Source organism: Calonectris borealis, chromosome 16 (assembly GCF_964195595.1).
Source record: "Calonectris borealis chromosome 16, bCalBor7.hap1.2, whole genome shotgun sequence".
NCBI lineage: Eukaryota > Metazoa > Chordata > Aves > Procellariiformes > Procellariidae > Calonectris > Calonectris borealis.
The window spans coordinates 8,807,280-8,828,199 of NC_134327.1; the positions used below are offsets into that span (position 1 = coordinate 8,807,280).

The 20,920-nt window shown below is 40.0% G+C and overlaps 2 protein-coding genes across 6 annotated transcripts in view; one reads left to right on the forward strand and one right to left on the reverse strand.

The window, feature by feature from the left end:
* IQCK (IQ motif containing K) overlaps positions 1 to 19,093 on the forward strand; it is a 56,360-nt gene extending 37,267 nt beyond the window's left edge. Inside the window, exons 9-10 of one of the 2 annotated variants that reach the window (XM_075165136.1) lie at positions 15,723 to 15,803; positions 19,033 to 19,093. In XM_075165136.1, the coding sequence (XP_075021237.1) occupies positions 15,723 to 15,778 (56 nt within the window). In that variant the 3' untranslated portion in view covers positions 15,779 to 15,803; positions 19,033 to 19,093. Of the gene's footprint in view, positions 1 to 1,789; positions 3,240 to 15,722; positions 15,804 to 19,032 lie in introns of those variants that run through there. The other variant, XM_075165135.1, reaches the window with a different exon arrangement.
* GPRC5B (G protein-coupled receptor class C group 5 member B) lies at positions 3,165 to 20,320 on the reverse strand. Of its 4 annotated transcripts, XR_012676100.1 has the most exons (5): positions 20,109 to 20,320; positions 12,987 to 14,000; positions 8,207 to 8,319; positions 3,905 to 6,786; positions 3,165 to 3,500 (listed from the first exon to the last, which is right to left on the reverse strand). XR_012676100.1 is itself a non-coding variant. In XM_075165133.1 (4 exons), exons 2-4 carry the CDS (start codon positions 13,990 to 13,992, stop codon positions 6,742 to 6,744), a joined length of 1,164 nt encoding a protein of 387 aa, XP_075021234.1. In that variant the 5' UTR covers positions 13,993 to 14,000; positions 20,109 to 20,311; the 3' UTR covers positions 3,165 to 6,741. The 4 variants fall into 4 exon arrangements, 3 of the variants coding, with proteins under 3 accessions (XP_075021234.1, XP_075021235.1, XP_075021233.1); XM_075165133.1 differs by having other exon boundaries at positions 3,165 to 6,786; positions 20,109 to 20,311; XM_075165134.1 differs by lacking the exon at positions 20,109 to 20,320 and adding an exon at positions 19,194 to 19,809 and having other exon boundaries at positions 3,165 to 6,786.
* Positions 20,321 to 20,920: the final 600 nt, after the last annotated feature.

Sequence of the window (20,920 nt, forward strand, 5' to 3'; positions counted from 1 at the left end):
TATTTTAAGCAAGTTAGTTCAGTTTGAGGTGTCACAGCCTGAAAAATACATTTTCCTAATGGAAATTTTTAGTGAAAAGACTTAGCCAGGCAGTTTCTTTCCTCATCTTTCCAGCTTATCTGAGTCCTGAGGACATCTTACTTTTCTAATTGCATAGGAAGCAAGTATATGTCGAAAACTATTTAAATAACTGCCTGAAATCCAGATTCATGCTGACAACCTGTGCTTCCTGGTTAGTGTGATGTGATTTGAAATTGTTATGCTTAAATAATACAGGTTATGGTAAGACATGGACGCTCCTGACTAAAAGCACTGCTAGCAGCTACCTAAAACACCTGCTCATTTTAATGTGAAACAGTGTATGTGAGCCCTGGGGTTTTTGAACTTGTGATTTTTATGAAATATTTGCAAAGGCCAGCCTCATCACATCAAGGAATATTAGATAAAATTCAACACAATAGTTAGTATTTTGTATATGGGACGTTCATAATTACATGAGATATTTAATCCACTTTGATTTTTCTCCTTACCAGCTGTACAAACAAAAGCCCTAAAATCCAGAAGAGTCTTGTGCCAGCAAGGCACTGGGCACACACTGCCTTGACCATTGTAGAACATAGGGTGTATCCTGCCACTGCAGTCGTATTTTGGGTTTCTAAGGTGTTGTCTGTGTTCCTCATCATGATACATCACTTTTCCTGTATGTTTTCTATGAGCTGAGATCTTCCAGGTTGGTAGCACATTGAGCACCTTAAATTAGCACATGGGCCTGTTGCAGCCTGGTATTCCGGGTACGTACCAAGAGGATTTTGTTTGCTGGTTTTCAGTTGCATGCCTTGGAAGGGTAACTAAGCTCTCCTGAAACTCTATGTACAAAAAGGAATTTTTCGGGCTTATTTGGCCTTCTTTGCCTCTAGCATAACTTTTATATATAAATCTCCAAACAGACTTGCTTGATGTGAAAGGTGTACAGTACAGATGCATCTTCTGAAGTGTAGGAAGTAGAAAAACAGATTTTTATCTTTATAAATTAAAAGGCAGTTTGTAAAATATTAAGAACAGAATATGACAGCTGAAATCACAGAATTAGTCTGAGGAACCAGACTGTTGTATGAGCAGAAGAAAAACATTAGGTTAATCTGTATTACAGCACTCTGAAAGAATACAGAGCTTTGAAAACAGCTTTCACTAGGGGGTGGGACATTTTACTTTTATGGAGAGCTTTTGTTCATTTAGAATTGTTTACTCCAGCAAGCAACCCTGTGCTCTTTGTTTGACTGATTTTTCCCATTTGGCAGACCCTTTGCAATCACATGGATAACATTCTTCTTTCCACTGAGACATAGAAAAACTATTCTTTATTGACCTTGCTTGTTGTCCTAAATGACAAAAATATATTTATATACTAGGTGAACTGTATGACTTCATCACTGACTTTTAATTGAAAATTCTTCAAAGCAAAAACCTCAAAGAGCTGCTTTCTTTTTTTTTTGAACAATCCAATAACTTCTTACTAGCAAACAACTCTGCCCTCAGTTACACATGCACAACTCCCACAGATGGCACTGAGAACTGCGTGCAAGTATCCGAGTGCTGAAGCCGTGTCAAAACAAAAAAATGCCATGCATAGAAGAAATAGGTCTTTTGGGTTGGGTGGGGGATTTTTATTTATTTCTTCATTTATCAAACAAAAGAGTATTTGCTGTGGAAGTATGGACGTTTACTTTTTTTGTTTCTGTGGATGTTTTTGAAAGTGAAGTATTTAATGTTTTATTTTATATGGTTGCAGTGGGAAGCAAATTGGAAGACTCAGAAGAACATAGACAAAATCATTCAACATCTCGATTTTAGTTTTCTCGCCAGTGTCACAAAACACAGAGCTCATGGACTAAACTTTGTGGTACTGATTTAGGAACACTCTTAGCATTAGTTTTACATGTGAGGTGTTGCAAATCAAAGGGAGATTATGTAAGCACCCAGCATGCCAAGACAAAATTCAGTCCTAGTGTAAGTGAGCACAATTCTGTTAAAACAGATGGAATTGTGCACATTTAGCCAAAAAATATGAGTCGTCTGTGTTTATCTTGTGTTCCTGAATGCTCACTTGCAAGCTTTTCTGACAGGGACAAAACTCTGGATGAAATGCCACATGTAGGCAAGTGTTAGAACTAAGGCAAAAATTTTCATTTAGTAGAACCTGGAGTAGCTTCACTGACTTTGCAGAGCTGTGACAATTTACACAAATCCAGGCTCTGTTCATAACGGTCTAATTCTCAGAAATGCTGTGCCTCTGCAATTCCAATTGCAATGAGAGCTAGGGTTGCTCTGCATTTCTGCAGGGGAAAAAAGTCAAAGGCCCTTTTGTTATCACTTAGCACATGTGCTGAGAAAGTGTAAAATCAAGATCACAGTGATAGCATTTTCAGCGATCTTGTGTATGTGTACTTACTTACATAAGGTGCGAGCAGAATAAAAATCAGACTGGGCTCTCTGCTAAGGAGCCCTCATTATTTTTTTAACTCAGTCTTGTCAAGTCCTATTTAGGCCTTTGTAATTTCACAATTAGAGAAGATAGTTGCAGTTCTAGTACTAATTCCATACAAGTCAAACAAAGGTCTAGTTGATTTGAATGAAAGCATGATAAAACACGGACACCTTCTAGCTCTTGCTGTGGTTCAATGTGGACTTTGTCTTCACTGTTATACCAGTACCCACCCCTCTTTTTTTTCCTGGTTGATGATGCTGGTTCTCGCACCAGATCAGGAAAATCAAACCATTTGACGAAAAAACTCTCAACCTGCATTCTTCAACCCCAGCTGTATGATGCTATCCCCTCCTTTTCACAAGCACTAGCAATTGAGCCAGTACAGGAAACTGCTGAGCCAACTGGAAAAAAAAAATCACTTGTAGTATTAAGAGTTTGGCTGCTCAGCTCCTTGACTGGCTCACCGTGGGTTTGATAGGTGCCAGAGCTAAAGGTAAATGTGGGAATGTGGCCAAAGGTGGAGGAATGTGACCCTAGCCTCTAGGGGCTGGTTTCCTTCAGTTTAACGTAGCTTTGTTGCACCCATGCTATCACCACAGGACAATGCTGTCTGTAGCACCATTAGTTTACTGTAATGGACAAATTTTAGGTGGATTTTAACACCAAGTTAACACAAACATTGTAAGTAAATAGTAAAGCCTTTATTCTCGTTAAGAACAGCATTTTGAAAATAAAACATTTGCCCATGCTTTACAACCTTTGTAGTTTTGTATACTTATGTACAGTCATCATGGTACACATTGATTGTCTTGAAAATCCTTTAAGATGTACTTAGTAAGATACCAGTATGCAATAATCAGCGGAAAAAAGGGTATGTTATAAAACACACATTAATACATTTAATAAATATATATTATCTATCAAAAATGAGCTTTAGCTCTCATCAATTAATAAAAAGCACCTGCTTTGTAATCCTGTAAGTTGGTAGAATAGTCCAATTGTTTTAATATAAAAGCTACAATGCTCCCTTTTGCATGGCCTTTGGTTAGACCCAAGGCATCAAGCTCAAAGCAAGCCAACCAAGATGCCTGTGTTTAGACTAAAAACAGAAACATCTAGTTCTATAGTATTTCATGTACCTTGTTTATAGAAACAACTCTATGTATTGAGAGTGTTCTTCTGAAGATGCTACATATTTTCTGGCAAGTGTCAAACACTCTCAACTCATCTGAAAACAGGACAGGATCTGTAAAGTATGGCTTTGAACTTTTTTTCAGCCATTGATCAAAAGCCAGTTATTATAAACCTTGTTTCGGTAATAGTTTTTTCAGATGCTTTACGATTTCATTTTTCTGCATGGAAACACCATGAGCACGTAACCATCAAGGGACAACATAGTAGCTTTTATAGTATAAAAGCTAATTATAATTAACTGAACTGCGAAAGGCTTGTGCTTACTTACTTATTATGTTGTTTACAGATGCTCTACATTCTAGATAACTTTCATAAAAGGCAAAAGTAAACAATTCGTTTACTGTAACAAAAATATAAGTTAACCTAAAGGTGCCTTTCTTCAATTACAGTTTTATTTGGGGCATTTTACATCACAGACTAGTGACTTACAAAAAAAAGTTGCTTATTACTAATTGTATAAAGTTGGAAAATAAAGACCCTCCTAATCTATTGCCACACCTTCACCACCACAAATTAAACCCAATCCTGCTAATTTTTAATTTTGTGAATAGTCCACATGACTAACCCAATGAGACTAGTCACGTGAGTAGCAGTTTGTAGGATCTGGCCATATCTTTGCATAAGGCCTCAAATTCCAAACAACTTCATCAGGAGCAGGATTGGGAACTCTATTTATCAATTCAGTCACATCTAGAAAAAGAAAAAAAAAGTCTCTTAACATAACTATATCTTGTACAGATTTTGTCCAAGGTCTGTAAAAGGTGTATTATAATTCATAAATCTTGGTTGTAGCATGATAAACTTTTTAAAAGAAAGCTGTCCTACCATTTATGCCATGGTCATCTTATATGTTTTTACAACAGAGTTTTATGAGGTGTTTTTTTTTTTAACTGGTTTTTAAAAGCAAAATTCTGTAGGCAAGTGATGGTAATCGGTTCCAAATGATGCATCTTCTGGGTAACTATCATTACCTTAAGTACTATCTTATTTGATCAAAGCTTTGCTTAAAACAAGCAAAATGTATTTCTAAGTTGCTGGATAGCATGCAATATCCACCCCTACCCTACTTGGTTACTAAGGCCATCTAGTTACTTACAAAATAAAATAAGCAATCTCTAAACAAGCACATGCTTCCTTTGCCTCGAGGAGGGAAGGGCAGGGGGGAGCTAACATACTCCTTTACGCATGCATGACAGAAAAACATTGCTTCTGGAAGAGAAGGGTTTTGAAATAAAACCCCATAAGATGATCATGGCAAGAATGGCAATATATATTTTTTCCATATATATATACATATATATCTGTGTGCAACACTTAGGGACTGGTCTTGCAGCCTCTGTACCTGTATGTAGACCTACTGGTGTCGATGGGACTACTCGTGGGAGTACAAGTCTGCAGGACTAGGTTCCTAATTCAGTAGAAATGGAGGTACATGAAGAATCAGGAAGACTCTTGAAAAATAAAAAGCTTGTCTTTCTTTTGCAGTATACACCAAGTAACTTCCTTCTGTTGAAGCTACTAGCTATTCAGTTATTTGTACATTATATTTTTTTAGTTTGAAAATATATATTTTTATTACAGCATATGCAAAGTTTAATTGTTATATGTTTCCTATGCCCTCAAGTAAAAACAATTAGCTTTTAGTATCAAGGAAAGCTAAGATTAACATTGGCCAAACAGTGAGGATACAATGATGTTTTCAATGTCCGATATGTATTAAATGTTAAATAAAGGAATGATTGCTTAAACATAATGAAAAACCATGGCACAAACAATGGGCAATGGGAACCTTTTAAATAACCTGGAGAAAACAAAGATAAAAAGCTTTAAGAAAGTCTGCCTTATATCAACTCAAAAAAGTGGATGGGAGGGGGAGAGTAGGGAAGAAACCACCTTAAACAAACAAAAACAACAACAAACCACCTCCAGCACGGAGATTCTACTAGCTAGGCACTAAAATGCACAACCACATTTAAATGCACAAACAACTGCAGTCAAGGGGACTACTCATATGAACAGGGATTAGAAAGGGAGGTCTTGACCCTATCTGCTGCTGAGTTTCTCCTGAAAGGTGGCCAGTACTTCCCGGCTGCCACCGCTTTCCTGCGTGAGAAGGTCAGCCCAACAGAACAGGCGGTCTCGGGCAGTACAGTGGGTTGCTTTTAATCCACCATCACAACCAACTCCTGGCAAACTCAAGTCACGTTCTCTCCCCAGCTAAGTCTTTGCAAAAGTATATCCCTCCAAAGTTTCACTTAATGGCATCGTCTGCAGGAGACATGAGAGCGCACGGCTCTTTGCTCACACCCGGGGTTGAGGCTGGAATAACGGGGAATCGATCCCACGCGGCCGGGGAGAGCTGCCTCTGTGCTGGACCTACGCTTTTTCTCTCTGCCTCAAGAAGCTCCGTAACTTGCATGAAACATGCATAGACCTTTCATCCCTCCAGAACTGCATTTCCTACACCAGCTTTTTAAAGAGAAGAGTATCAGCCTACAGTGTAATGGTGATTTAGTTGCCACTGAGTGACAATGCTTGACTACACATGATGCTACGTGACTGTACGGTACAGCTAGATAATGAAGCAAACAAGGTACTTCTCATGACGTTTGAAATGAAGGGAAAAGGAGCAAAATGGAAAGAAATCCTGCATGTTTTCACGCTGTAGTGGCAATCTCTTGTGGCAACATGAATTAAGTCTAGGTGAGAGGAGGGTATTTTGCAAGCAACTGGCAACCAACAAAACCAGGCTTGCCTCGCACGCTAGTTACAGACAAGAGAATATCTTACATTTCAGATTACAATATCCCCCTCTTCCAATTTAAGGTGTGCCTACTTCTATTTTAAATCAGATTCAGCTTCCGTTTTACAATTTTGTTTTTGCAGTTATCTTATCAGTTCAGTGGTGTTCACATTTAGACAAAATCCTCTGTAGGATTTCGAAAGCTCCTGGATGTTTTGTTGCTTTGTTCTGGTACTGTTATGGATTCCTCCCTCAAAGACACACTGCCAGGGAACAACATCTGCAACAAGGATTCTCATTCTCTACAGCCTACAGCCTTTCACCAGAGGTGTCGTCCAGTGTAACTTGGCGGAGCAGTTGGTATCTGGAAATAAGGATAATAAACCCATAACTGAGAGATCTAGTCTGTTCAAAAATCAGTGTTATCATGCTACATGTACATGGCAGCTTTCCAGACAGTAGTTTCAGAGCAAAGTGGTACAAAGAAACTCATCTTCCACCCATACAGTACATTTACCTCTCTGTAAAAACCATGACTATATATACACATTAATCTCTCATTTTACTATCTGATGTTCTCCATTAAGCTTTGTATCCACCTCAAAACAAAGCAAAACAAACAAAAAAAAAAACCAAAACAAATTCTCTAGCCTCTCATCCTTAAACTGCCTTTTCCCAGAGCTGCATATTCTGGTATCAGAAAACATAGGCATAGGTGAATCCAAACATCAGAAGGATGCTATTCATTACTGACAGCAAAGCACAAGCCTTTTCATTTTATCCAAGTTGATACGTTTCCCACTGTCGTACCCACACAGGAGAATCCTTGTATCTAGTCCCTCTTGTTCACTAAAATGAACCAAAACTTTACTTATTTAAAAACAAAAAGAGACCTGCAATCCGTTCACGTTATTTGGTTTTAAACGTAGAGGTTGAGTTATGGAATCAGCACATGATTCAAAATAAAGAAAACCCAACTCACATGAGTATAAACTGGCTCATGGGTAGATTTTTAAGAAGCATGTAGGTATGCATGAAAAATATGGGGATGAAAATTCTTCTTTTTCAACAGTATGCCTGCTATATGAAATGTCTTCAAGTGCAAATTACACATCATGTGAAAAACATTTAGGAAGTCTGTTTGGCATCAGATCACTAAGCCATTCTTACAACAACCAGGCTGCAGAAAAACAGGTCTATCAAAGAATGGCATGCCAAACTATTGTCTAAGAGAAAAATCAATGCTATGAACATTAAAATATTCTATATTCCTCTTTTATGAATCCCTTTCCCAGAGACGTACACATCTGTAACTTACAAAGAATTACATACATTTTACAAGAAAATGGAAGATACGTGAGAGACCACCATCATCTGCAACAATGATTCTTATTTAAAAAGTAATGTACTGGCCTGTAAACATTTGTGTGACTCACATCATCTTGAAAAAAAAATCGTAATAGAAATTGTGTCACTTAATAGTTATGTTAAATAGCTTAGCGCAAATTTAATTTGAAAGGGCCATTGTAGTCTCACCAAAGAACTTGGTTCACTCAAGCTACAGTGCAAAATGTGAACGTCCAAGTAAACAAATGCAAAATACTTCGTAATTACATCTTTTCTAGAGAGAAGGGAAGCATTACATGCATACTTGCTGCCCGAATTTTCATTTACAGCTTTCCCCCCTGCTGTGAATAAGTTAAAAGCAGGTTTTTCAATTAGTAGTGGTTGTATATATCAATGCACATCAAAGATTTCTTAAATCATCACATTTTGATACTTACAGTCCCACCATTTAGCACAACTGCCATCTCAGTTGGCTGATAAACATTGCTTCTAAAAGGAGCACTAGGTCGGCTTCCCAAACTGCCGTTTCGAAATCCTGCCGTTCTTAGTGCTGTGTTAAGAAAAGAGAGATCATTCTTAGGAACAAAATTAATGTTGTGCATCTCCTTTGAAATCATAAAGTATCTTGCTTCCTGTTTAGTTATTGGGAACTTTGCCATCAATTTTAACTTTCGTGCTGCCAGTTTTCACATTGCTTTTGAACAGCAGTTTTTCTTATATAGTTGGGAATGGATCTCAGAAGAATCAGTTTTAAAATTAACTGTTTGCTGTGGAATGGGAAAAAATTTATTGGAACCAAATTTTTGAAGTTTGCTTAGTCTCATTTCAATAGGAGCTAAATGTCTTCAATCACCAAGCCTTTGATGTATCTTGTGCAATGTATTTTGCAAAGTGCTCACTGTATTGGTCTGGATACTGTGGGGTTAAGTAAAATGATATTACATTTTGCTTTATATCAAATTCAGAGGACAGGGATCCAAAACATTGCTTGAGCCAGTAAGCATGCTCACAACCCCCCTGAGCATTACTTCAGCATGACTAGCGTATAAGGATTTTCCAGATGTTTCAGATTATATTTACTCTTGAGAAACTAGAAATATGAAGTAAATACTGCTTTCGAATAGCTTAAACATGGCAAATGACTGAAGCAAAAGAGAAGATACTGATTGTCCTTCTGAATGTTTATACCAGAAATACATTAGTCTCTCCATTAATTTTAGCACAAGCTTGGGTTCAAGATGTATATTCTGAATGAGAGATACACATAGTTAGGGTTATGCTTCTTTCTCTCTAAACCAGCCCGCGGATTGGCACATACAAACTCTCTTCTTATTTCGGCAGTAAAAAATGGCTTCACTGAATTCAGATGTGGCCAGGGAACAGAGCTCATTTATCCATGCGACTTGCATGGTTACGACGAGCAATACTCATCTGTGAGCTGATAAATAGAAACACACCTAGTTCAGGCACCTGGGGCAAGAATTTCTCTTAGATTTAATTCAAATTACAATTCTACACTCTCTGGCTGAAACCGTGAATGAGCTGAAGTTTACAAGAAGTTCAGCATAGACTTTAATGAAGCCAGGATTTAATATAGTTGCACTGTATGGAACAAGATTTAAACTGCCATGTGCTGTCCTCTATCCACTGCTACTCCTCTCTTTGGGAGTTGTGCACAGAGATGAAGAACAGTATTGATTTAGCACAGAAATTTAGAAATCCAGCCCTGCAAATGCTCAGTTGTTGACTTCAGATACACACGCACCCTCACTTGCTCTATATTTTAAAATTAGATATTTTTGCAGAACACTGGGAAAAGAAAAGATGAAAATGCCTAAACTAGAATTATGTAATTTTTTATTTTATATTTAACCATCTCAGGGTCAGTAGTATTCTTTCTTTGTAGTTTGGCTGCTTCTTGTGTATTAAACACAAATGACTGCACTGGTATTTGCTAGTACACATAAAGAAAAAAAATCTCTTTATAATGCATACTAGCATTAAAATCTTTACAGGTTTACACAAAATATTTACACAAAACTCCATGGTCATTTCAAAGTTATCTTAAAGAGCCAGTAAACTCAATTTCATGTTGCTAAATTTTCCTTCCCTATTATTGCAATAAGTCTAAAATTCTTTTAACATGAGAATCAGAGACAAAGCCTGTGGACAAAATACTCATTTTGAAATTTTTTTCTCATACCAGTTTTACCATTTTTCCTTGTATTTTTTCCATTACTGTTAAATACATCTACTTGTGTAGAGTATGTATAGGTAAAAAAAAAAAAGGCGCCAAGTATATTTGAGCAAGTGTCGTGTCAGTCTCCTTTTAACACATATTTTAAATTTTTTTAACTTTGTTTTTAGGCATTGGCTCTGAGTGTGACTTGTGGTACTAGAAGTTATTAAATGAAATTCAGTGAGTACCAGAGCTTCTTAGGCTTGGGTTTCTTGACAGCTGTAGCATTCTACATTTCACAACCAGATTTTTCATATATAAGGCAACTTCGCTTTGCCTTACAGAGGTTGCCCTACTAGTGTGCATTGCACTTCCAGAGAGCACTGAGAACTATTTAAGTTGCCTTTTTCCAGGGTTTCTAAATATTTTACTAACATTTTCACACGACACAAGTATGAAAATAACTATTTTACGTAGATATTTCAACTTATCTATCATATGAGTATTAAAATCCCAGATTAGTATGTTGTTTAAATGATTTTTAAAATAATTTTGCTTTATTAATGCTTAATGATATTCCTGGAATAGAACAGCTCTTGTTGTTATGTATAACTTGGAGCTACATTTTGCTAAGAGAGAGAGAAACTAGGAGAACATATGCTTGTTTGAACCTATAGTTTAAAGGTTATTCAGATTCTTAAAATGCTGCTTAAAATCTTAAAAAAAAAAAAAGAAAAAAAGAGCAAAATTATTAAATTATTTTATACAATTATTAATGGAAATAACAAGAATTAATGGAAAATATGTTTATCCAAGCACGTTTTCTATTTAAAGCTAACTACTTACTAAAATGAATACTGCACTCGGGGAACTAAGAGGTGTTTTCTGGTTATCATGTCTTCCAAAATCTTACAACTAGTAGATCTTATATTTTTAAGCATCATTCTGAAGTATAATTGAAGAAAGTACCCTTCCTTTAATTTCTAAACTCTTAACGATGAATTCTTGAATTGAGGTTAATTAAATGAATAAAGGAAGAGAACATTCTCTACATACCTGCAGAGAGCTAACTGCTAATAGATTCCAGGTGCTTAGCCACTGACAACCATCAGTACAGTGATCTGACTTAAATTAACACTTCAGCAGCCATAATATGTGACTTGAATATTATTACCTGTATTTACGTTAAATCTCTATGATACTAGTAAGTTTTGTCTCCAAACCCTGTTGTCATAAGTCTGTACTTAAAGAACCACTGCAAAGGAATAATGAATCTCTTTTGATTTATTAAAAATGTATGTATCCTTCTCCCACGTGCCATAGGAATAGGAATGACATGCATTTATTATGATAAATATTAAAAAGGGCATCAGATAAGGAAATCTATTTTGTATTGTACTGCATAAGATTCAGATAGATTAAAACAGAACATAAATTGCACTATAATAGACAATATAATGATTTTATAGCTATGATACGTCTACCCATTTCACTAAAAATCTTAATCACTGAATGATTAGATCAAAAAGGAGCTTCCAGTTCTTTTTTAAAATGTATGCATGAATGGGAGTAATACAGAGTGAAAGATCCAATTTCATTCTTAGATCTGCCTAAGTCAGAAATAGCTCCACTGAAGCCACTGCACCTTACTATGAAATTAATTTAATGGGAGATGGAGGACAGTAAAAAAAAAAAAAAAAAAGAGTGCTTTTACAGTCCATTGTGAAGCTGCCTCTGCTGCTCTGGAACATTGGTAATAAACCACCATTCTTTTATCCATGTGATTTTTTGTTTGTTTTACCACTGCCTTTGGTATATACTCACAGAACTTAACTCCTTTCTGTTCAAAGCTTCCATACTAGAAGGAGACCTTTAAAGTTCCTGCTAAAAGACTTGGAGGAAAAATGCCTTCCTGACCCGACACTGTGCCAAACAAGAGTGCTGTTTTCCTCCATGTCTGGTCTGTATCCAGAGGAAACATCAAACCCAGAGGAAATCAAAGATACATGAAGATGAATAGGAAGGTGAAGTGCCTGGACAACATGCCCCAAGCTGCCTTTTGGGGTCTGCCAAAGCAACGTGGTAACTATTGGCTGGGATACCAAAGTCCTCTTCTCAATTACAGTGAATAAAAAGCAGTTTGACTAGGACTGAAATCCTTTATCCAACTGTGGGACAGCACTAGAGCACAGCCTGCACTATAGAACATCATCGGCCTCGTGCTTCCCATCGCCGGTCAGATACACATCCCTGTGCATTTTCTGATATGGGTTAAACTTTCAGCAGTGGTTTGGATCTCTTAAGCTAACAGTTGTTGCTGGCCCTTTCAGTAATCGCTCAAAAACATTTTCATTGCAGATTTTAATGATGTCTCATCACATATTGTTCTATGTCACCAAACGGCTATGACAAGGAAAGCAACCATTACCTGGAAACTTCTATATATGCATAGTCCGTTCAGACGTTAAAGCTGTCAGAACAAAGACTGTCTTTGAACTTGTCTATATGCCACTTTGCATTTTGCCCCCCAAAGTGTCACAAACTGGCACTAAATCCCATTTTAATGGAACTATAATTAATAGCAATTATTTTGCTACTCAAGAGGCTGAGCATTTTGTAACATAGAGCACTTACTTGATTTTTTCTTGGGTTTTTGGAAAATATTTCATATTAGATGTTGTTAACTGATAATGACAAAAAATGTCATTTAAACTGTTTTAAAATAGAGGCTATTTTTTCCACAGTAAATTTTTTTGGCTTTCAGTGTTGGCTTTGCATTTGAAATTGTTCAGTTTTTCAATGAAAAAACAACATGCAGAGGAATCATTTTAACCAAAGACATATTTTCTGTATTGCATTTTTTTCATTTTTTCCCCCACTAGGTGATATCTTAATGAAAATTCTAAAAAGGAACAATATATAGAGTGAAAAATATGGCATTTGTAATGACCCTTGTTTTGAACACCTGAAAAATGTCTTATACAGATGATTTTCTTGGCTACTACAGAAAAATACAGCCCTCTATAGCAGATTCTTACCTGCATTATGCTCATCCATCGAAAAGGCTTTATTTTCCATGTAGCTCCGAGGAAGCTGTATATCTTCCTCAAAAGCAGTTTCACGCATCCTTGGCTGTGAAGTATCAAAATAATTGGGAGTGTTTTCCTGCTGTGATGGAAGGATGGTACAGTGAACCTCTGGGATGGCATGAAAAATAACAAACACCCAACCACTGGACACCAGTGCAATAGCAAGAGTGGGATCACTCCATTTGTCTTTTCTCTTTAGCTCGGCATTACCAAAGAGGTACATAGTCATCCAGGCTACCCAAATCAGAATGGAAAAAAAAAGTGTTACAATGAGGCATACTCCGTTTTTCTTCCATTTCTTAAACTTTCCACAGAGAGTGAAAAGGGAAAATCCCATGGTAAATACCATCAGGAACATAACATAAATCAACGCCATCGCAAAATCCATTGGTTCATAGCTGCAGGCCAACTTGTTATCTCTGACAACTGTCAGTATTAACCACTCGGTTGCAATAATGACCTGAACGAGCATCAGGCAGATTGCCACACCAGCTAGATGCCAGCCAGATGGACTCTTCCCATGTCGAACTAGTCTACGAAGTCTCCAGGCTTGAGCTAGCAAGCACGAGAAGCACAAAGCAAAGATAACTCCCCACAGAAACCTTCGGGTAGAGCACACCGTTTCATCTTCTTGTATGATGAAAGCAAACGTCAGCCCAAACAGTCCGAGAGTCCCAAAAAGAAAGAGGAAGTGCATTCCCAGGGGGCTCTTCTTCTCCTTGTCCTTGATGAAGGGCAGCCTCACCAGCAAAATCAGCATCAGCAATAACGTCGTCAGCACACCTGCCCCCGCAACTGCCTCCACAACTATTCCCCAAATGGCATCCACGTCGCACAGGTAAACGTACTGAGGGAGAAGATCCAGTCCGCACCCTCTAGACGTACTTGAGTTTTCCGAAGAGCCATAGCTGATCACGAAGAGGAGGAAGAAACCAATGGCTGGGTAGGTTTTCATTTTTCTGTCTGAGACAACAAAATATTTGTTTGTTTAGCTACAGTTCACTTTGGAGAATTTCACAGCAATTGGAAGCCCAGCTTGTTTCAATAGCCCATGTTTACTGGTTTTTTGCACTGGATTTGCAGCTGGCATAGCCTACCCCTAGTCCCCTCTGCTGCCCTCCCGGAAAGCTGCTTTTGCCTGTTGTACTCAGAATGCAAACCGACTCATTTCTGTGTTTGCACAGATTGAAACGAACATTTCCAAACACTGCCCCTGCACATATCCTAAAACACAACCAGAAGAAATTATGTATCCTGTTGCAAAATAATACATTATCTACAGTACTTTATTGTTCAAATTCAGGTGCTTAAAGTATGTGTAAATTGCTCTGGGCCTGATGCAAGTGTAAGTTGTATCAGAATGTGACTGTTTCACAGCCTTGCTCCTTTTACTGGAATAAAGGCAGAGTCAAAGCCACCTTTTTCTTTTTTTAAGGATAGAGCAGGAAAATAAACATTGTGCTTTTTTTTAATAGGAAAATCTGGTTTTCATGCTCGGTCAATAGGCAGTTATAATATTCACTCCTTTCATCCTCTTCCGAAGCCCAGGTATTAGATTGCGTTTGCAAATGGGAATGGTTGGCTAGAGAAATCCCATATTCTGTAACAATGGTGCACACATGCAGTGTCATCAATCAACTAATCAAAAATGAATGACTCATTGTGCTTCTTAGCAAGTTGAAAGCCATTCAAAGGAAACAAACAACAAAAAACAGAGCATCACTTTCCCCGATCCAGAGAGTGAACAATGGTAAACTCTCTAGGAACACAACACATCCCACTCAACCATCAGGACCAAACACCTGGACGAATCCCAACTTAGTTTTAGGAAGAACACGGGTTAGGTGCTTTAAAAAGATACACGTTATGGCATTTACTTTTATTAAGCAAAGCAGGGCAAAGGAGATATTGTTAAAAATGTAACCTTTAAATGAAGAATCTGCCCCAGCAATAGCTGCCCTGTAAGGGCAGTCTGAAGGAAACACTACATGCACCAGATATGAAACCTGACGCCGTTAACCTTCACTTGCATCGTTAGTGCTGCAGGTTCCAGCAGGATTGTGTTCATTGGTATGAGCAACATGCCTAGGTGGAAATGTTCAGAGTAAGACTTCCATTTGTATGGTATGACCACATGGAAGAAAAGCACCATATAAACAGGCAATAATGTTAGTCATGTAGCTCATGTGACGTGTTTAAGAGGTATAGTGAGAAGCAGAGAAACTATCGGTAGCTCTTTTGTAAGTTAGACAAACAGCCCTAAATGATTACCCATCTAAAGATATTTCATAAATCAGAAATGCATTTAATGAAAACATGGAAAACTTTAATGAGAGTTGAAAATGGTTTAACGTAATGGTGCAATGTTGTTGTATTGAACATGATCAGCCATAACCAATACAAAAACTATTTACATAGACTGTCTGAAACTGTACAGAGTCTCTTACAGCTGAGAACTATGGGTTTTCTTCCTGTGCATTACAGTCCTGTAATGATCAAGCTTGAGGACCTCAATCTTCAAACTAATGTTCATTCCCCTTTCACTGAGTAATGACCAATGCCCATTTTCGGCCTCTGCCAGGAGACAGATGATGGAAATTATGCTGTTTCCTGTTAGAGGCACCAAGACAGTAAATACGCTAATATAAATGTGTAATGACTTTATGGTCTTCATTCATACAACAGACAAAAAAACCTTACTACAAAACTTCATCTCAGAAGTGGAAGCTGTGACAATGTGATCTGGGACTGGACAAACAGGAAAAGGTAATTGATGATCTTTGCCTGTCCATAGAAATTACAGTATCCTTGCACTGTTGAAAGGGCTACAATGTTCTAATGATGCAATGACCTGCAGCTAATGACTGATGATTTTTTTTTCCTACCTAAGTGTAATTTACTTTATGGCAAATTGGTAGAATATTTACTTGTTTACATCTGATTTGTATAATAGGTTTCTCAATGACTCTGTCACAACGCTCACATTAAAAACACTGACTTTACAGACAGAAAACTAATCATCAGTGAAATATATTCATTTTTGTATTGAATATGGTTACGCTCAATAAATCTCCTTGCCCTATGAGTACATAATTAACTGGAAGGAAACATTCTGAAGATAATTTTGCAATTCCTTCTATGCACAGGCGGTTCCTACTTCAACTACTGTATTTACTCTTTAGAATATCCAAAATATCCGAAAAAGTCTGAAATGGTCAGTGCCTGCTGATAGAAAGGGAGGAAAGCCACTAGGATCTACTAAGGCAATACTGCAAACCACTGGTACCAATTTCAAGAAGCAGGTCATGTGGAAAATTATTCAAAATTCATTCTAAATGTCTCCCAAACTGGAAACAATAAACAGCCCTTAAGTGAGGATCATGTTAATTTTCCACTATCTTATAACTTACAAATTATGATATGCGTGTACTAAACTGGTTTCAATACTAGTTTTGTTTATTAGCTACTCTCCAAAGACCTGGGCGGTAATGAATTAAGTGCAAGTATCTCCAGTTCTAAGATATTTTCCAGTTTTCTGGTTACTTTATTCATGTCATGTAACCCTCATGTGATTGAGCTATTCTAGGACAGTCGGTTTCCATGGAGATTGTGCTGCATGGGTAAGCAGTCATATTGTCAGCCCATCATTTGTTTCCTCTTCCTATTTGGAAGTGTTTGGGAGGGGGGAAGGGAGGGTTAATGAATTTTGAGCACGAAGAAGTAGTTTCTTTTGGAGGGGGAAATTAAACTGTGACAAAATATATTGAGAACTCAGACAAAATATATATTCAGAAATGCTGAGATGTTCAACTCGAGGAGTCTTCCCAAGTTACTTCCATTTGTGAAATTACTTTTGGGAGAGCTGATGGAAATAAACAGTGGTTCTCTTAGAAATCTCCTAGATAGCTATAGTATTGACCAAGAAATCTCTAGGACTGCTGACAGGTATTCTTGGCGTGAAATCATATCCTACCAAACGTCAGTAAGTCTCGTTAAACAGTAGATCCTCTCCACACCAAAGCTTGCAAGCAGGGCTTGAAATCTCCAAACAAGGAATCTTTTCCTCACCACTGCTATCAATATAGCCATGTTTGCAACCTGTTTACTATGTGTTTGTGCCTGACTAGGTAAAAAGTGGCAACGTTAATAATCAACCCCAATGACGATACCAGCCAAAATCCTCTTTCTAGCACTGGTACTCAGCACTGAACTCAGACAGCTGTATAGACAAGGGAGAACATTGCATTACAACATACCAGTTTGGCAAGGGAATACCACAGCTTTAGTTGAAATCATAGATTCAATAAATTTAAGGGAAAACTAGAAAGTCTTTTTGTCAGAAAAGTTGTTTTGGAAAAAAGAAGTATATAAATATGGGGTTTTTATTAAAATAGTGTCTTCCTCAAGCCTGTGCTGTGGGTAGAATGGCAGAGTCCTGTGTCTCAAGATTTCGTAGTAAAATCTTCTGTCTGCACATTATCTCCAGTAGTTACCTAAATCAGTAACTGTAGAGAAATAGTATTTTTACCTCTATGTCTAGATTAGCTCTTAGCAAAGTTATGCAACCTCACAGTAGTAACAATAACGCTCTATTTGACTGGCACTTCACTTCTACTATTACCAGAGAGCTACAGCAATAGCAATACAGAAATGTCACAGAAACATTCCAGCACAGATATAGTAAGTGGCATCAATATATTCCCCACATAGTTTAATGGAACTGTTCGTACAGAAGGAAATCAACTTGAGATTTTTGGGTTTTTTTGTTCCCAGATCCCCCTCCAAAATTATATTTCATTACAAGTAGTTAAGCCAACATACCTGAACCCAGAGCAATCACGAGCACTTAAAATGAATCAATAAGCCTTAGCCACTTCAGGCAAAAGCAGCAAACAATTAGCAGGACAGCTTGCGAATCCAATCCTCAATTTTTGGTCCAAAATCTGCTCTCAATGCAAACAGTAGCAACTCCACTGTTCTGAGCAGAGTGAAGTCCCCTACATTATCTGGTGTAGAATCACTACAGAAATGGCAGACACAAAGCTGCCCCAGTGGGTACGAAGTACAATTACAAGCAACTAAGCAGAAACAGAAAATCTCACAGTTGTCATCAAAAAGTTGTCATGGTTAAAAATCAGTGAGGCTTTCAACAGCTAAAGTCTTCTGGCCAAAGATTGCAAATATCTCTTATATGTTCAAAAAGATACTGCTGTATGCTGCTAGAGAATATATATAAAGAATAAATCTGTAACCATGCAAAGATTTAAGGTTAGGCTATTCATGGTTAGATGTGTTATCTGTTCCCCTTTTTAGAGTCCTAATGTTAATCAATTGATACAGGAAGATGCATCCAATCACAGAGAAGAAAAACAATCTAGTAAATAAAAGCAATAGTAGCACAAATAGTAACCTGCTCTGCCACACATAGGCAGAAGACTGGTTCACTGTACAATTTCCGAAAGAAAACCGCCCCCACCACGAAGTGTTGTGGAGAGATGCTACTGAGTGAGGAATTAATCACAACACGGGATCTCTGCCAGCTTCTTTTGATCAGATCTGACGAATGAGCTTCAGGACTGATAACAGAGCAGCAACAGCCAAGCCGAGATCAGACTACTCAAGAGATGTATTTCCAGAATAATAATTAATAGTGCAATTGTGCTTTGTATGCAAAAATACAGCAGTGATTTAGACATCCCCTGCATTAGAATAATACACATCAGGCTATGTACAGCCTCACAGTTACAGGAAGCAAGACCCCACTCCAAGAAGGACACATAGAAAAAGTACTGTTTTCATTTAGAAATACTTGGCAATGCTGAATATACTATGAAATGATTTTTCTAATGTTCTAGGTGCTCACAATTTCCTTCAGTCAGATTCTGTGTATCGCCTGAGCCTAGATACCTCTGACTATAATGCCTGACGTTCATTATACTACTGATAGCAATCAATGACAGCAATCAATGTTTTTCTTTTTTTTGCTAATTCTCAGACTGTTTCTATTCATGTCACGGCCTCCTGACAGATGGGCTTCCTTCACCTGATTTCTTCTGATGCAGTGAGAGAACACCTCAACACCAATATTCACTGCTGGTAAGTAGCAAGCATATCACCGACAAATAGATACTCAGTACTATAGGGATGATAACCAACCTAGGTGTTTAGGTTCAACACACAGGAAATCTTGTTAGCCTTGGGATAAACATTAGGTCAGGTGTAAACAAAGGGTTCACAGAAGTGCTAAATCCTATAGCTATTTGGCTTTGCGGAGAGGTAATACAGAGACAGGGCTTTTTATAACTAGAGAGAAAACCGCTAATGCTGCGCAGCCCTTCTGCGGGGCTGCACTGCACCCAGCGCTGCGCACCCACAACCCCGGCTGGGGCTCCCACCGGCCCCGGGACCAGACAACAGCAGCGAGGGGCCAACAAAAGGCTCTTCCCCCTCGACCCAGATCCCATTACCGCTGCCCTTGAGCTCCCGCCGAGAAGTGAGCTGGAAAACAGCGCAGAGGCGCCTGGCTTTCCTGCAACTACCCCGTGTCCGCGCAGGAGCGCGGGTGCGAAGCCAAGCACCCCCTCCTTGCAGGCCGGTGCGCAGCTGCCTCCCCGCCGGTCCCCCCTTAATCCGCCTGCAACCTCCTCCTGCTCTTCCTCCTCCTCCTCCTCCCGTACGGTGTCTACCCCGCTCCAGCCTCCTCTCTTTTGTCCCTTCGCTCATTTCTCTCTTCGGTTTCTTCTTCCAGTCTCTCCTTCCCCATCCTGTCTCTGAACTCTCCACCCTCCTCACCAGTCTTCTTCCCCGCTCCCCGCCGCGCTGCGCAGCCCCCTGCTCCTGCCCCCCCGTCCTGCCCTATATCCCGTCTAATCCCCCTCCCGGACTCCTATATCCAGCCTGTTGTCTGCTCGCGGCTACCGGGCTAATTCTGCGGGCAACGCTCGGCGCAGAGCGGGGCGAGCGGCTCCATTGTGCCTTCCCCCCCAACGGGCGCGCCGCGGCTCCGGGGCAGCCCCGCGGAGCCGGGACCGGGGGCCGGCGGGAGCCAGTCCCCCCCGCCCGCTCACTCACCCGCTGGCTGCTGCGGCCGAGGGCGGCGGGGCAGCTCTGTCCGCCAGCCCGCCGCAAGTCACATCCCGGCACCGGCGGCGCGGCGGCTCCGCGGCGGGGAGCGAGCGCAGCGCCGAGCCCCCCCGCGGCGGCGGCGGCTCATGGAGCGCCTGGCCCCGGTGCGCGGCGTGCGGAGCGGTGCGGTGCGCTGCCCGCCGCGCTCTGCGCCCGCCGCCCCGCTGCGCTACGGCCCCGCGGCCAGCCCCCTCCCACCGCCCCGCCCCGGCACGGCACGGCCCGGCACGGCCCGGCTCGGCGCGGCGGGGCCGGGCTCGGCACGGCTCGGCACAGCGCGGTGCGGCCGGGAGTACCCCGGGACAGCGCACCCCCACCGGCGCCGGGGCGTCCTGGCAGCGGGGGGCTGCTCTGCACCCCCGGGGGAAGGAGCAGCGGGCATGCACACGGCAAGGGTGTGCACACACGGGCACACACGGAGCTGCATGTGCAGCGTGGCACGTATACGCCTCTGTAAGCGTAGACTTGCACAGTCGGACACAGTATGGTCGCAGCTCTACGTGCTCCTACAAGGTGACGTGAACGCAGGACACACAGAAAGGCGTGAGCAGGCACACATGCATACAGGCATTCCTGTGTGCTCTGGTTGGTGCTGCACAAGTGAGTGCGAGAGAAATGCGGGCAGTGTGGATTAGGAACACACCTCCCAGGCACGTTAGCTGCATATGCACACCTATGGCCAATTTGGGGATTTCAGAGGTGGGAAGTTTTGCAGCCCTGTGACAGTGGGCTGGTTATGTTCACCAAATCTGCCCTGA